Genomic DNA, 18,249 nt, shown 5'->3' on the forward strand with positions numbered 1-18,249 from the left:
ATAGAGAGCTACCCCCCCGCCCCTTTTCTCTACACGATCCCTCCTGTACAGGGTATAGCCATCTATCCCCGTGGTCCAGTCATGGGTGGAGTCCCACCAGGTCTCCGTTATCCCTATGACATCGTAATTGTTTGCACTGAGCAGGAGGATGAGCTCCTCCTGCTTATTCCCCAAGCTCCTGGCATTAGTGTACAGGCAGGCAAGTGCCCCCTGGGGGGCTCCTTCCTTGCACACAGATTTTACCAGGGCTGGGGCAGGGGTGGGCTCCCTGATCTGCCGTGATCAGCGCCGTGATCTGCTGGCTTTGCAAGGATTGCTCAGCGGGCCAGCAGTGGCGGTAGTCCCCCCGTCCCCCAACAGGCTTAGTTTAAAGCCCGGTGGAGCAGGTCAGCCAGTCTGGCTGAGAAGAGCCTCCTCCCTAGGGGAGAGAGGTGGAGGCCATCCCTTCCCAGCAGCTCGCTGCCTCTCTCGCCAAAGAGCAGGCTGTGGTCATGAAAGCCAAAGCCTTCATCAAGGTGTGGTAGGTTTCATGAATTATAAAACATTAGGGGTGGATGTAGTAGGAGGCTTGGTGCTCCTGCTACTTTAAGAGAAGGCAAGTTACCTGAGAAGCAGCCTGCAGGTGTGCCAGGCGCCAATTAGAGAATCACCTCACCAGGAGGGGGCCAAGCTGGTGGGATACAAGCCCATGGCCTGAGCTGGTCAGGCAGTCTAGCCATGAGAGCCAGAGAGAGAGGAACTCCTGGGCAACATCTGAGCTGGAATAAGCAACTCCAGAGGTTTGAGAAAAGGACTAAAGGGAGGAGGGGATCCTAAGAGGCCTGGGAGTAAAGAAGCTCAGGAACATAGGGGCCTGGGAGGGACAAGTGTAAGCAGGGCCAGATAGCCAAGAGGTCTGTAGCCAGGAGGATAAGTATAAACAGGGCCAGGGAGTCCAAAGGTATCACTGGTCCAGAGATAGGGGCTGAAGGCCAAGGGGGGCCACAGCTGGAGACTGTCAGGGCCAAGGGAGCCCATGAGCCTCAACTGGCCTAGGAGCAGGGCCACAGCCCAAAGAGAGAGGCCAAAGACCAGGGGTCACAGCCAGAAACCAAGGGAGCCCAGGAGCCCATAGCCCAGGAGGAGCAAGGACTGGGAGCCTATAGCCCAGGAGAGGTATTAGTAACAGCAGAGAGGAAGAGATAGAGGAATGAGTAACATCTGCATGGCATGGGCGTGATGTAATGAGTAGACAAAACCATGTAATGAGTCCTTAGAGCTCATGAGAAGATTTGACTTGGGAAGGTCTTGGGCAGCCTCCCTTTCCTGAAAGTAACATTTCATCAAGGTGTGGTAGGTGAGAAGGGGAGATTGCCCAAAGAGAGCCAGTTTGAAAAGTGCTGAGGGGGCTCCAGGGACATCATGAGGCTAAAGAGCCTCATAGATCTCAGCCTGTCGTCGTAAGGTCTGTTTTCCTGATCTCTGATCATGTGCGTGGCTCTTCTCTGGACTCTCTCAAGCTTCTCCACATCCTTTTTGAATTGTGGGGCCCAAAACTGGATGCAGTACTCCAGCTGCAGCCTCACCAAGGCCAAGTACAAGGGGAGAATGACGTCCCGGGATTTGCTTGAGAAGCATCTATGGGTGTAAGCCATAGGTCCTTCTCAGGCTGAGAGAGTTTGAACCCATGTCTTGTTTCCCACAAAAGTGCCTTGACTGCCCAGCTAGAGGCTGGGGTACCTGAGAGTAGCATCCAGCCTTTTAAAGTTGGCCCACTGGATAGCCCATAGTACAAGATTCATGGAACCAGGCAAGAAATCTATAAGGAATATGATTTTGCACTGCATAATCCTCCCTCCTTGGAGGGAGGGAGCTCTGGTTTCTGGTCCTTGTCTTTGGTGCTGATGCTTTTTTAATTAAATACCTATTTAATAAAATGTATAAACTGCATTGGGATGCCTTATATTTTCCAGTCACTAAAGTCCACTTCTACATAAACACTGCATCACACAGCACTTCATATGCTTCAGTGTTTAGTTGGGGCTTTGCTTAATCAAACATTCCTAACTAAAAAATGTCTAGATTGCCTAAATCCTGTTTTGAATCTTACCTTTAGTTCTAATGAGTACAGTAATGTTCAAGGGCTGGTTAGATATGCTCTTACTCTTGTTTAGCATTAGTGTCCTCCTTCAATAATCTCATTGAAATCGTCAAGTATGAATGACTTGCCATGAATAAAGTTGCATAAATTTAAGGCAGCTAATGTGGCTACTCTCAACACAGATATACATTGTATATCAGCCACATTTCAAAGTTAGAGGTGATTTCTCCCAGAAAACAGAGGAGAACAAGGAGAAAGTGCAACTAAGGCTATTTTCTCCAGCTAGTCCTTCATTCCCAAAAACAACCAGGTGTTGAGATGGAAAGTATTTCTATTATTGATAATAAATAATATCTAAATATAGGAATAGCTCTTTTATGGACAACATATTGTGAATTGCTCCTTATAGGAAATTATTAATGCATTCATATTTTTAGCAACAGTCCTTTTGCAGCAGCTTGGCTTGAAAGCTTTCTCATTATATTAATAAGTAGAGAGAAATAGTTAGCCATGTTAGTCTGAAGTTAGGCAGAAGACAAGTCACTGTGACACCATACAGATTAATTTATTTGTAGCAAATTCATTCATAACTCATTCATAACTAGCTCATCCTGCATCATCAAATGCCATAAATCACAGCTATGGAATGAAGTAGGCTATAGCCTACAAGAGCTTGTAGCTCTCTGAACAAGTTAGCTTGTAAGGTGCAACACTACTCAATCTTCTTCATTATACTAATTTTTTATTTGTTTTTTCAGTAATATCCATAGGCCCCAGCCAGGGGTTTTCACTAAACAATGCTAGATATTGTAGAAAACACTAAAGAAAGTACCTGACCTAAAAAATTACAAACTTGGTTATCTTTCATGTCCCCATTTTGGTGCATGAAGAGGTATAAGGGACATGCATGGTCCTAGTGGAAAAAATGAAGTATTAATTTAGAGGAGGATGTAATATGAAAACAAGCATATTTTAGTAAAATACATTCTGTATAATCTTGATCAGGTTATACAGCTTATCTCAAGGCTCCTTTTCATATTAGAAAAAATATTGCTTTATTTCCAGTAGTGTTTTTTTGTTTGTTTGTTTGTTTTGTAGGATTGAGACCACATTGGCCAAAGTCAGAAAAGAGGAAGACTGAAAGACAGCAAAATCTGTAGGTCTTCTGAGACTTGGTGTATTGTTATAATTCAACATAGCATTAGTGAACCTGCTTATTGGATAAACTTTGGTTCTCTTTGGAATGTGCAGCCGTTTATTATTATCCTGTACACAACTCTCAGCATCTTAAATGTGAAGGACCATAGCTCTCCAAAATGATTCCTGCTTAGTTAAATGCAAACTATTATTACAATTCTAATAAATAATATTCACTCATAAAGCAATAGTCCCATAACATCATCGTAGAAGTGCCACACATATGTTGTCTGATGTGATCAGTCAAGGATTGATAATTATCAACTGCTTCACAGCTCATAAAGCTAATTCCCATACTTTCATATTACCATATTACTGGTATTCGCTTATGTTAGGAAAAACATTAATGTAGATGTACACCCCGTTATATGCTAAAGCTCAATTTATGCTTTGTTTTTCCACCAGGATCTTCCGAGTAATCATTTTAGTTCAGAATAATAAATGTGCTGCCTTATCCTCAGACAGTGGTATCTCCAGACAGACTGTTAATGGTTATAGCACTATAAAATCAGCAACTGAGACTCCTGTGGACCACTTGAAAGAGCTTTGTGGAAAGGGAGGTGTCTTATTACTGTAGGAAATTACTGCAGTAGGATTCCACTACAACTAATAAAACATTGCACTGTGCAAGGTGTAGATAATGAGACCACACAGCTCCCATTTGATTCCAAACCTGATCAGTGAACTAATGTGAGTATGAGGACCATGTTTATAGTACATAATACACATCGTGGAAGAAAGAGAAGAAAAGGCCATATACTTGTGAAGAAATACTTTGCAGAAAAGAACATAGGTGAAAAGGCAGTTGCAACACACTATAGTCTTTCCCTTTCATGGGTCTGGTACAAGATACTTCCCTTGTGTAGACAGAAGGCAAGGTGGAGGTGTACCTTACAGACTAACTGAATCACAGATGCATAAGCTCACACCTTTCTCTGTAGAGAAGCTTTTATTTCCTTTGAGAATGCGTAGTGCCATTTCATGGGTCATGTGTTTGCTTCTAAGAGGTTCATTAAAGAGTGAGAGAGATAGTGGAGAACAGACTTATTCCCTATCAGAAAACATTAAGGTACTACAGTATTTAATTTCTTTTTTGCCCAAATATTACTGTAATACAGTGAAGTTTTGAATTAAATAAATATTCAAACTAAAGCAAATAGTCAAACAAATGCCCCTGAGCTATTTACATGGTGGAGCAGTGGGGCTGCCCCAACATGTTTGTGATTGGGGAATGTCAGGGCAGGAGTTCCTCTCCACAGAGTATGCCAGGCTTGATACCAGAGGAATTGGATTACCTTCTGCATTGACTCCATGCTGTAAGCAGAAGACAACCAGGCTGGTACTGGTAAGAAGCCTATGCTGACTTTCAACAGTATCCACAGCCACAGGCATAAAGGCCATACTGGTCAGAGTGAGTAGCTGCCAGTTCCAGGTCAGCTTCACCCAGAACTAAAGTTTAGCATGCCCTCAGCATTCGGGGTCAAACAAGCCGAGGAGACTTCTGTACCTATAAGAGATTTCAGTCTTCCTTCGTCTCAGCACAGTGCACAGTACTGACAAGGTCATTAGATAAGCTTAAGAAGAAGATTCTTAAGATACGCCCCAAATGTAAGCGATTTATCTTATATAAACCGTGTATGTATATGTGTGTATGTATATGTATGTTTAAATGTAGATGCTGCCTAGCTTACCTTTGCAGACAGAGCCCAGATGCTTCTAATTTCAAATCTTCATGTTTCATATCTTTGTGTGATGATTTCACATTTCAATTCTAATTTCACAAAAAAGCTAAAAACTTTATTTCATACAATTTTTTAATCAAGAACTGTGATTTATGGATTCCAAATGCCAGCTAAAGTCCCTCCCAGTTAATCAGTGCAAATGCAAATGAATTTAACAGCTTTGCAGATGTGCTATGTAGGAGGCTGCTGTCCAATTCCTTTGAAGTTTGGACATTTCTTTGAATCAGCAATGGAATACTCATGCATGGTACCTGGACATGTGCTGTGTGCAAATGAAGCTGACATGTCAAATGGTAGCAAAGCAGTTAACTAAAACTTTAATAGCTGAGCTAAAAATACTCAGTAATATAGACAATCAATGTTGTGGTGACCTGCCAAAAAGTGCGATTAGTTAGCCTCTGAATTCTGCAGAATCCATCACTGCAGAAAGAAGTGATCACAATACAGATTTCCTCTTTTCCCCGATGGAATCCCTCAGATCCTTCCCTGCAGGGATTTCATATTTAAGTGAGCTCCACTGTATGTAAAAATCATTTGTATGTAAATACAACTCGGTGTACTTGAAAATATATGAGCTGCTACCAGAATAGAGGGCATGTGCCTGGAAACAAATGGGCCTGCTTTGGGTAGAAATTTCTAGTTTATCATAATGTGGGGGGGAATAAATGAGGTTGTCTGAACCTGCATAGGTCAACATTTCATATGAAATGAAATGACAAAGTTTATGGCTCTTTAATCTCTCTTAAGTCATCTTTAGAGATGAACTAAATTTCATATGTTCTGTTGGAATATACCACACTCTCAGTGAGGATTTGTTCAGCCCAAACAGTCTTTTCTTGCTTGTTTTCCTTTTGTGTCTGTTTTTATTAAATGCAATGAGTCTTTTAAACAGAAATATGAAAAATAACATTTTATTTTTAAAGATCTCTCCGGAACAGTGAGTTTCAACCAGGGTGCCACAGCACCTTGAGGTGCCTTTGAAATCCTTTTAAGGGTACCATATAGTGCTAACACTGTTAGATGTGTAAACATGATTCACAAGATAAACCCAGAGCTTTCAAATTGGAATCACCAGTATTAAAAACATTCTGACTTGTGGTCTTTTTGAGTTCTGCGCAAGAGATAAATTGCTTTATTATTTTTCCAGAATCAAGAAACAAATGTAAGCTAAGAACTAGCATTTTCTGAGGGGTGCCTGGAGTCTAAAAAGTTTGAGAACCACTGCTCCAGAAATATGTAGGAAAATATTGTGAACTACATTAGCATTCAGGAGAACATCTGGTAAAAACTGGTTGGAGGAGGATGTACACACAAATGATAGATTTGTGCTGTAACTTGCAGTAATATTTGGATTAAATAACTTTCATTAGTGCATTTGTTGAATAAAGATTATTCCTCCATGAAATACTTTAATTTGGGTTTAAAAGAATATGGGTCATTTCAAGATAAGGTCATTTACCACAGCAATACCTGACTTATTTTTTACCGTTGCTGTTGTCCAACTATAAATTCTATTAATGGGCCTGCTACTGTAAGAGGGGGAAAATGTAATTAAGTTTTATGGCTATTGTTTTAGAAAGTCTGGGATAAAAACAAACGACTGTCTCCTGAAATAATTGTCTGGCATTAAAACCAAACCTTTGCAGTTCAGAACTATCCTAGTCTATCCTCATAAAGATGTTCTGGGGACTTGTTTACTAAACTCAGATTGATGCTATAGGAGTTATCCTGGTAAATCCCCCTGTGTGCTGATAAAGTACGAGCCTTTACTATAGTAGAGCTTTTCAATTAGACCACATTTATTTCTCTTTAAATGAGCTAATTTTGTTTGTATTTTATGATCTGAGGACATTTTTTCCCCTTCTTTCTCTAGGTGTATTTCTAAGAAGAAGAATACTGGCTATGAAGAGGTGTATGTGGTAATCTGTTTCCACTCATTCAACCGAAGAAAATGAAGATACGCTTTGGCTCTTCAGAATCCTTTATGACCACTGTTGGGTAAATGAGCAATGGTCATATGATTATGCTGACATCCCAGCATGCATTTGGTAGACCTGTGGTTAACTCGTTCCCTCTCCATGTGTCTGCTCTTACAAAGTTTTGTCCTCATGATACTGTGCTTTCATTCTGCCAGTATGTGCCCAAAAGGCTGCCTTTGTTCTCATTCTGGAGGCTTAAATGTCAGTTGTAGCAATGCAAATCTCAAGGAAATACCCAGAGATCTTCCTCCAGAAACAGTCTTACTTTATTTGGACTCCAACCAGATAACATCCATCCCAAATGAAATTTTTAAGGACTTACATCAACTGAGAGTCCTCAATTTATCTAAAAATGGCATTGAATTTATAGATGAACATGCCTTTAAGGGGGTGGCAGAAACCTTGCAGACTCTGGACTTGTCCGACAACCGGATTCAAAGCGTGCACAAAAATGCATTCAATAACTTAAAAGCCAGAGCCAGAATTGCAAACAATCCTTGGCACTGTGACTGTACGCTGCAGCAGGTCTTGAGGAGCATGGCTTCCAACCATGAGACAGCCAACAATGTCATCTGTAAGACTTCTGTGTTAGATGAACATGCTGGGAGACCATTCCTCAATGCTGCCAATGATGCTGACCTCTGTAATCTTCCTAAAAAAACTACTGATTATGCCATGTTAGTCACCATGTTTGGCTGGTTCACCATGGTGATCTCTTATGTGGTTTATTATGTGCGACAAAATCAAGAGGATGCAAGGAGGCACCTTGAGTACTTGAAATCCCTGCCAAGCAGGCAAAAGAAACCAGAAGAGGCTGATGACATTAGCACTGTGGTATAGTATCCTGAATATACTGACTGACTTTGAGATGGAAATTAGATTTGGATGACACTAAAACCAGAGGTTTACTTCTAACATTCATTGTAAACATTTAAGACTTTTTCAGTTTACCTGAATTTATGCCACTGTTGATCTTTCTAAAGGAGATTTTTGTTTGGGTGGTATACCTTAATTGTTTCTCTGGTGGTATTCTAGAGCAAGTAAACGAATATGTAAACATTAGTTAGACCCATTCCACTATTTAATAACGAAATTTATTTTTTTAATTTAAAAACCAAATAAAAGCTTAACTTTGAACCATATAAAACAGAGTAATTTATTCCTCAGAAACCTGTCTAGTGACCGAACCTGTTTGGTTTGTCAGTATTTATGAGGTTAAAGATAGTAATGATGCTGTGAGTCCTAACAGTTTTTATAGAAGGAGAATCCCAGGAGCTCCAGTTCACACCCAGGGGCTGCACATGATTTACTGCCAGGGAATCAAGTGACAAGCTAATGAGTAGCCCTCTTGTTGTTTGCCTTTCAAAAGTAAAGGGGCATGGATGTGGGGAGAGCAGGTAGGCAGTCAGCCCATAAAGGTCTCATGGGCTTAAGAAGCTGAAGACATGGTGAAGCCATGAGTTGCGTTTTGACTGAGCTAAGGAGCGGCAGCAGTGAAGAAGCCTGTGCTTCAGGACACCACAACAGTGGGACAGATATGTAAGTACCAATGAGATGTGGAGTGAATAGTGTCAGACCAAACCAGAAGCACTGATAAAATATATTTAAATATTTGTGGGAACTGATTAAATGAATCAAAGTATCTGTAGTCACTTGCTGATAAATCTGTGAGAACTGCAATCTGTGCATTTAAATTTATATAGGTACTTAATACATTCACTGTTTCCAGAAATAAGTTAGTTCCTTTACCATGCAAAAGCAAATAAAAAAATGAGACACGATTCTGGTCCTAAAAAGCCTACAGTTTGAGGAGGAGAGAGGGGTCATTGGTAATTTTACCACCAACCCTGAGCAAGGGGAGGCATATAGAGCCCTTAGACAGATAGTGAATCCACTTGTGTTTCCCCCCACAACACCCTTCCATTACTGGGTTATAAAATATGAAAATAAAAAGAATCTGTGCACGGGAGAGCAGCAGTCTCTCTGGGACAGTTCTGCTCCTTTCGACACCTGTGGGCAGATGGTAGTGTGGGGTAGATGAAGATTTTGCTCTATCCTACTTCACACTCCAGCCAGCAAAGTTGAGCCAGGATACAAGAAGTAATCTGCACCTTACACCCCCTTACTGCAAGCTGTCTCCCAAATGGCTGTAAAAAATACTCTGCTTGTCAATTGTAAACACCCAAAATGCTACTACATCCTGACTGAGCACAATTGCTGTAATATATAGGACATGCCATATTTTAAAGTAACATTAAAAAGAACAGATTCCAGATAATTCCAAAGAACAAGTTTGGGTTTTTTTCTGAACTACTGCACACTGGGTTTGGAAATGTTGGCCATTGTGTTTAAAAGGGAAGGCAGGAAATATTGTGAACTACATTAGCATTCAGTAGAACATTTGGTAGAATATGGGCTTATCATGTGAATCATATAGAATATATATATATTAGACCGATTATCTTTAGATTTTTTTCTTTGATAACTAGTTGGGAATCTGTCAAGTTCACAAAGATAATTTCAGCCTTGAATATAACTTAAACATTTTAAAGTTCTGCGGTCTTTGATCACCAATTGTAGACACTATCGGTGTTTATACACGTGCTTTGGAAGTGGGTTGGGGGAGGGGGGCGTTTTAATTAGAGTGGCTCCTAGAGCTGCTCTAATTAAAGTGCCTGGAGTATCTCATGCATCAGCCTCCCACACTGAAAAATGGTGGTGGGGAAGCTTTAAAGCTCATTGAACAAGGTTTTGTTAAAGTGCCCCCACTGGCATTTTTCAGTGCAGGGACGCTAATTCACATGATGCTGGAGTTTGCTGAAGTGCAGTAATTACTATGCTCCAGCAGACTCGATTAATCACGTCTGCTCCAATGTGCTGAAATTACAATGCATCAGAGCAGCCTCGCTGTAGGTGCCCTACACTTGTGCCAAAAGAAAAGCCTACAAAATGAGAGCATATAGCTGTTCAAGGGCTCTTCTTTGCAAAAGAAAAATGGCTCTTCCATCAAAAAAGTTCTACCTCTTCCCAACAGGAAGAACTCTCCCTTCCTGCACTAATTTGAATGGCTGTATGCTTCCCTTGGGTGTTGAGAATGCCCAGAATCCCACTGTCCTTTGTTTTCCCTCCCTCCTAGGGATCCCTGTGGGGGGAGGAGGGGGGGGACCTTGCCCCCTTCCCAGGCAGGGGAGCAGACAGGATCTCAAGTTATGGGTTCTGTTAAGGGTGGGGTGATGGATTAGCCTTCTAGCGCCCTCTGGCTGCAGAGCTTGCCTGTGTAGGTCTCAACGTGTGTATGCTCCAGCTCCCATGGTTTTTTTTCTCATAAAAATGAAAACCTGTTTGTGGCCTTTGAAAGCATCAAGGTTTCCTTTTTGTCATACTAAACAAATTTTATCAGAATGCATTCCTGTTGTCTGTGTCATTAAAGTAAAGCAGTAAAAAAGGGCCCTTATGAGTCCAATTTTCCTGAGCCTGGAAGGATTTGTGGCCATAGAGAGTTAAATCTCTACAGACTTTGGATTTGAAAAAGCATTGTGTTGTAAGAAAAAAAGTGGATTGAACAACAAAATGGCTGTTTCTCCCCTAGGATTATAAGAACATCAATTATTTCTGTTAAAGCACACTTTATATTCTTGTAAAATCTATGGAGCTCGAGATTGTTTATGCCTTCTGTGGAGGTTTATTAACTCTCTTAGTATCTGAGTTGTTGTTTGAAAGAAAGTAATCTCTAAAATAAAATGAATGTAGACAGATGACAAAAGGGAAAAAAAGAACTTCTGCCTCTTAATTTGGTTGGAAAGCATGCATGAATGATTCTGGGGCCGAATCCTGAGTTCTTGCTATTCCCATTCAGCAATTCTCTGCATACTTGGCCTGTTACATTTTTAGGCATCTTTAGTGGATCAGTTTTGGAAAATTACTGAATTATTAGGCATTCTAAATGTTTCTGTTTTTTTCAAGAGATCAAGCTGTCATCTGTTAAGCTAGCAACATTGATTCTTTTAATAGATCTATTGATAAAGGAAATTTTACAGAGCAATCCAGGTTAATTTAGACACATACCATTTGGCTGAATCGTTAGAGGTTTGTGTCTTTTTGCAAAGATTTTTTACTGCACTTCGATTCCACATCCATTCTCATTACTGCTGCAAGCTTGAAACAGGTTTTAGAAATAATTCAGAGTGATAGAGAGAAATTCAAATAATGCATCTGAAGAGAATAGATAAAACTGTATGCTCATGTACAAAAGCATGTCAAAATACGATGTGCCTCTTAAGGCAGACCATCCATATTGCCAGGAAAATTCCAGGCTAAATTTACCTCTGGTGTGATTTCATTGAAACCGTCTAGGTTTTGACATGTTTTTATTGCTGCATCACCCAACAGTTTATTGAAATATAATACTTTTGAAAATCTTTGGGGAAAAGAAAACAAAATTCAGTAAACTGAAGACATAGGACTAATATATAGCTCAGCTCTTTTATGTATAAATTTATATTGAACAGTTTTGGCATACTATGAAAAGAAATCATTTGAACAGCAAAATAGCAAAGGTCTCACCAAACCTTGTTAGACAATTGTAAAAGTCCATCAGTCCAGCAAATTGTACTGTGCAGGTTTTTTCCCTCTGTTTTCCACTCTTCGCAAATCTGTGACTAAACAAATCCCTTTCCTTTTATTTCTTCCTCCTCCTCTCTGTAGTATGTACAGTTCAGTCTCCAGAAAACTGGTGCTGCTATAATTTTAAATCGAGATCTGACTCTCTTTTTGCAATCTCCCCTCCAGCATGCAAATGAAGTTACACTGTGCTTTGAAAAAAGGCTTTGTGCAGATGGTCTCATATTGATTCTTCCTGAATGGATTCCGTATCAAATTTACTATGGTTACAAGTAAAAAGGTGCCCTTTATTTAAATGCCAGTACTGAAAACTAAGGTCCAAAAATTCAAGAAGAGCTATCTCTGACAATCCATATAAAAATGCTGCAAGTGGAATGTAGCTGGCAAGGAAAAGAAAACCCATTCTTTCTAGCTGGGCAGACTCAGGGAGGCTGGTAGCTCTAAAAATTCCATTTGAGTCACATCTGCTTATTTTACAGAAAAGAAATGCAAAAGAGGGCAGAAGGTCTGTTGAATATGAAGAAGCTGTTTGCATGAAGTCACTTTTCTGACCATAACTGTCCTGTAAGAGAGAACCCATGAAGTGGAATCTTCTTGATCATAGCACTCCCTCTCCATGGTCATGTTACTTCAGATCTGTTGCTGCTGGAGGGAAGCTGCCAGAGGCCTAATTTTTGTCTATGGACTTTTGTACCTAGAGGGAAGTGATAAGGATATTTTTATACTACTGCTGATTCTTTTCTCACAATGTCCAATGATCATTTTCTAATGTTTATCGTGTATAGTGATGAGTACTACAGGCAGGTATTTGGGGCCCTGTGGTTTGAGCATATACTATATATTTTACTCACCAGGGCATAATTTGTTTGATTCTATTTTTATACAGGATTAGCTAACTGCCGGATGTGCTTATTTTTAATATTAAATTGTTAGGCTTTTTTACTGTAATTTATTAAAAAAAAATACAATGTAAAACATTTCACAGGCTTTTTTTTTTAGTTATCTAGGAGGGAGAGATTATCTTTGAACCCTGCTTAATTTTTAATTTTATTTTTGCAACCTGGTCAAACCCAAACACACTGAAAGTAGAAAATAGAGGTAGGACCCATAGAAGTGGCATAAGTAACTGGCTTATGGGAGTGGTCATCCTTGGAGAGGAAAGAATCCTTACACTGAATGTCAATATGTTGCTTTGTAGATCAAGGTGCATCAGATTTGACTGTTTCTTAAAAGGATTCTGAGACTGCCATCAGTATGATATATAAATTATAAAGGGGGAAAATGGAAAACTGTGTGGTAATCTTTTTTTTTAATGCACCGGATCCTCTATTGACTGGTTCCAGAAGAGCTTTGTGATGGCTGAGAGGTCACCAGCAGAGTACAAGCTGTTGCTCCAAGCAGGGTTCAATAGATAAAAAACAGAAAGTGGTGGTTGGAAAGAATTATTAGATTTATGCTGAATTGTCCTTGCTAGACTAAAGGAACCATCATTGTTTTGATGTGGCAGGGATTTTCATAACTTCAATTGCAAATCACCTTTCATGTGCAACTTTCATTTGGAATGCAATAATAATAATACATTCTAAAAAGATACTGATTATGGATGACTGCTTAGTGACTTCTTGTCCTTCATGTAAGAACCTGTGAAGGAGGAGAACTAATTAAGAAATGTGCTGTCAGAACTGCTAAGTGATATAAGGTGTGGTATTATATCATATATTCGTGGGTGGGTGGGTGTGTGTGGGTATTTAAACTTGATCAATGAGCATCACAGCTGGGACAATAAGGGCTTATTTCCCAGACCAGAGTGTTAAGGAAAAGAGGTGAATCTGGATAGGAACAGAAGTCAAACCACTGTGCTCCATGTTTCTTCTCATGAAGCAGCACGAAGTCATGAAGTCATTTAGTGAACAAGGACACTTTCAAAGTGTGGAGTGGAAGTGTGGCCCAATAAAAGGAAATTCTCTCTCTCCTCTCATTTGTGTTTCTTCTCCGATTCATAGTGCCAACAGCACTATGACATTCCAGCAGTTACCATTCATCTGGATTGCTCATTCAAGGAATGATAGATGCCTCCTTTTCAGCGTGTAACTATAGGAAAAGAACTTGGAGCCTCCCATTGGCCACACCAGGTGCTTTATCTGAAAGTTGTGTTGGCCGTGTTTGTGGCCCATCCAAAAAAGTGGGACTCCCAAAAGCCAGTTATAACGCTCTAAAGTTTTGTGTTTTAATAAATAAGTATATTTTGCTTACTGTAAGTTTTCAAGAGAAAATGAGAATTTTTAATCTGTAAGAGAAATCTCTATGACAACTGTCATAGAAAAAATCCAGTGTTTTCCTTTGTTTTGTTTGTATTTAAATCAGAAAAGTCAAGGAGGGTAACTTTTAAATCAACATTAAATATATGCTCCACATATTGCACTGTATAAATATCTTAAGTAGGTGTTTGCCTTCCCATGTATGAATAGGTACTTACCTGTTTTATTCATCTCCATTTATTATTTCCCACTGGCTTCTGTGTATGCGTATAGAACATGAACCTCACTGAATGTTCTGAATAGAATTCATCTCATCCATTCAAACTTGGAAACATTTTGTTTTGCAAACTTGACACATGCAAATGCGATACCTGCTATGTCTTTAAATTCACAGCTTTTAAGGCTCTTCCTCCCTCCAGCCCCCCTACAGTCCTGACATCAGCTGTGTGAGACATGAAAGAAAACAAATTGAGATTGGGATAGCTCAGGGTATTTCTACCTGGAGCTCTGAGTTCAGCCCTCTAGCTCTGATACTGAAGCATCAAAAAGCTGCCTATTAATGGTTCTATTGGTACTAGTTTGGAAAAAAAGGAATGCAATTTAAAAGAACACCAGTAACAATAGGTCTTTTAACCTTTTTTTTAATTTCTAAAAGCTCATGAATATTATCATACTTGAAAATAGTATCTGTTTATACTTTTCCACTTGTTAATTATTAGGTTTTAGGCACTGATATAAACTCAACGGCTGCATCTACACGAGACGCTGATTGCATTGTAGCTTGTTACTACTGCACAGTATCATCATGTGGCCCGAAGTGTGACATGACACTACTGCGCAGTAGTAATGAGCTACTGCACAGTCAGTGTGACCAAAAAGTCATTCGGGGATGCTACTTCGTAGTAACACTAATTATTGTGCGGATATTTAGTACTAGTGGATGCAGGTACTAAATGACTGTGCAGTAACAACTGTGCAGTCAGCCTCTCATGTATATGCAGCCAGTGTTACTTAATACTGTGAGATTTTATGCTTTTTTTTATTCTCCATGGAGAAATTTTCTTAAGATGTCTCTCAATGTGAATATGGCACATTTTTAAGAGGACAAAATCAACAAAAGACTCCAGAGTGCTAGAGACAATATTCTCGGCCCTCTCTACTGCAGGTACACTTAAATAGTAAAGTACTAGAGAATTTTTGAATCTTTGGATTTTGGAAGCTTGTGTTTGATGTCTTATACTCGTTGTCATTGTTTTCCTTACTTTAAGGAACGGTGTTGAATCTTGAATAAACCAGCTTTCAATTTCCAGCGCTTCTTTATGATCAAATAAAATTGATGTTGGGATAAAGTAAAATCCAAGTTTTAAGCCATTTGTCTAAATACACAGACTGGAGCATGAAGTCTTCCAAAGTAGTTATAATTTGAATTTCTAATGTAAAAACAAGCAAGGGGAGGGGAAAGTTAAAAGATAAAAATTCTAGACCTTTTGTTCTCACTTCTGCACAAGTGAGCAAAAATCAGCATGACTATTTTTGTTTCTTTTACTGATCACTTTGAGGCAAAAACATTGTGTTCTGTGACTTACTGGTGCTTAATGTTCCTGGTTAAATCACGCTGACATTTGTTTTCTTCAAGGGCTATTATAAATTTAGTTCTAAGTGGCATTTACTGAAATGACAGGTGAGAATTCAATTCTTTAGGATTCAGTCAAGACAGTTCAAGGCAGTAGAAAAAAATTAACCAAACACAGCAACCAAACTCTTTTGCTAGAGTTTTCCATTAAGCTCATTAAAGATATTAAAGAAGGAAAAGTATTGCCCATCAAGTACAATCATACTAAAGTTACTGCATTTACTCTTATGTCACATGCACCTCCCCCCTAAAAATTAGCCTTCCAAAATTGGGGTGCATATTTTAATCAGGGAAGCTGATTTTTTCTGCCCAGAATAAAAGCTTGAAGATACTGTAAGATGACTGCTTTTTCTTTTCCTTATGGTGGGAGGAGTAGAGTCCAGTAGAGGCAGATCAAAGGTGGTGCAGTTGATTTCTCTGTCCTAAAGTTTAAAACCAACTGCTTGGCAGCAGCAGTAGCATTTCTATTCAGGCAGTACTGAGAAAGTAGATTGCCTGCATGGCTCATTGTAATCTACCTGATTCCTGCTCCACAAGTGCTAATGCCCCCCTCTTTTTAATGGTCTTGTCATTCCACTATTCTTTATTTAGCAATTTTGCTGCTTGTTCTCCTGGTCTCTCTTCTCTTATTGCAAAGCCCTGCAGGCTAGTTCAGCTTGGTTCAAAATCCTAGATTTGCCAATGGAGTTCTCTCTTCAGCAGTAGTTACAGTTTCAGCTTTTGGCTAAGTATCTATACCTCCACAAAAATCTTTTTTTTTCTTCATTCTGTCTCCCCAAAAAGGGGGCAAGTGTCTTTTTTAGGGGTATGTGGTTTGCAAGAAAATGGGGTCATTTAGAATCTCATAAACTGGATTCTAGGCCTAGGTATTACAGTGCCTGTTGAAACTCTGGTTGGGAGAAGCAGCACAAAGATCTTTTACTTTTGCTCTGGTCTAGTAGAGACAGAACAAGATATAGATATATAATGTGACCGTCAGCTGTCTATAATCTCCATGAACCACCCTAACATCTAGAAGTTCACCAGAGGCTGCAAGGCTCTGCCCAAGCCCATTTTCTCCGGGTATACTCCTTATACCTGGTACTGCAGGGGACTCCTTTAGAGCCAATTGCACCAGCTGGAGATTTCCATATGATGCAGAATCCCAAAAAAGCGGGTTAAATCTGCTTCAAGGCTGCTTCTGTCAAAGTGATTTATGCCAGCCTTAGGATACTAGAAAACCATTCACCTATGGTACAACCAGTTTGATGCTCAGGATGAAGATGATGGTCAGTCGTCTGCTACCTTGGCAATTTTAGCTTTAAAAAAAGCACTTTTAAAATCTTAAGATGTTGTTTATATTTACTGTTATCTTAATTAGACTTACAGTTGCATAACCTTTTATTTTAACATTCTTGTTAGATGCTTCTGTGTTTCGCCTGCAACTGTCTCATTTGTTTTATCTTGCTACTGTTGATGGACTTTGCTGGAAAAATGAGTAACTGGAATATATTTACTATTTCTTTTCCAAGGTCTCTTGTATTGCCTGAAATTAGGAAATTCTGCACAAAATGAAATGCAGCATATCTATAGAAGTTTTCTTTAAAAGACTGTCTCATGGATAAAACAAGTGTGGATTGGAATGTGTTATATTTTAACTAGAGGTTCTGCAATTAAAGGAAAACTGTAGCTATTTTGTGCAAACCATCTTTTGAAAAGTATATAATTTAAGAAATTATTTTTACCCAAAACAATCTTTAAAGAACATTGAACCGTTTGTTTCTCTTCTATACTGGAGGTGGTATATCAAGGTCTCCCACTGTCCGATAACGTGTTTTTGCTATTATGCAAAAGTGGGCAACACACTGGTCTGAGTGGAATTCACTTAAGACAAATTAGCCTTTTCAACCTGTGCCTATAGCTGGGGCCTTCTCAGGGACTTGCACAGAGTTCAAATGCCTTCCATCAACTGTTTGAATAGCCACCAAGCTTAGGCAGAATTAGTGGCTATGCTGCACCTAGGAAAACCACCTAAAAAGCTTTCAAACAGACTAAAAAACACCTTTAGTCACACCAGCTATACCTGTAGCTTTAGCCACACCAGTTCCAGAATGGAAGCACCTAATGTGTTTTCTGACTGCAAGAGCAGGGGCAGTTCAAATTACTCTTTGAAAACTTAGACAGCTAAATGCTGACTAAGTGCCATTAAATACCTAACTTTTACAATCTTTTTTCCAATGCCTAATGAAGGGTGCTTGTGCCCGAAAGCTTGCAATTAATTTTTTTTTTTTGCAAAAATCTTGTTGCTCTAATAATCACCTCTACCATGACTGTTTTTTCCTCTAGACCAATACAGCTACAACCTGGATACCTAAATACCTAAAGAACATATTCGAAATTGGCCCTTAGAGGGTGTCCTTTCAGAGGCAGGAACACACTGACATTTATGGGAACAATGTATATAATGGCAAATTTCTTCTTTGGATTATAGGATCTGTAGTCAAATAAGATGGAAGCTTTTTAGTAGCATCTGACAGTGGATTATAGTTGATTCCATACCACCCACAATGTTACTTTATCAGCAAAATTTGTGTGGCCTGCAGGAGAGTAGGAGATACCAGCTATCATTGAAATACTTGTATTCCCTGGTATTTTTCCAGTCACACTGCTATTGAACGGCAGTGTGCCCTTTGTCAACAGTACTGCTGAAGTGAGCAAAATGGATATAGTTTACCTTTGCAAGAATGACCTGGAAGATGGC

At 39.5% G+C, this 18,249-nt stretch overlaps 1 protein-coding gene across 8 annotated transcripts in view; it reads left to right on the top strand.

The window, feature by feature from the left end:
- The window catches only part of LRRC3B (leucine rich repeat containing 3B), a 106,163-nt gene that overhangs the window by 76,658 nt on the left and 11,256 nt on the right, over window positions 1-18,249 (top strand). For 5 of the 8 annotated variants that reach the window (XM_025202347.1, XM_025202348.1, XM_025202349.1 and 2 more), the window contains 2 exons: window positions 6,893-8,537; window positions 12,098-12,283. In XM_025202347.1, the coding sequence (XP_025058132.1) occupies window positions 7,059-7,838 (780 nt within the window). In that variant the 5' untranslated portion in view covers window positions 6,893-7,058 and the 3' untranslated portion in view covers window positions 7,839-8,537; window positions 12,098-12,283. Of the gene's footprint in view, window positions 1-3,060; window positions 3,237-3,822; window positions 3,968-6,892; window positions 8,538-12,097; window positions 12,284-18,249 lie in introns of those variants that run through there. The other 3 variants (XM_025202350.1, XM_025202351.1, XR_003093710.1) reach the window with 3 other exon arrangements.

This window comes from Alligator sinensis, unplaced genomic scaffold, assembly GCF_000455745.1.
Source record: "Alligator sinensis unplaced genomic scaffold, ASM45574v1 scaffold181_1, whole genome shotgun sequence".
Lineage (NCBI taxonomy): Eukaryota > Metazoa > Chordata > Crocodylia > Alligatoridae > Alligator > Alligator sinensis.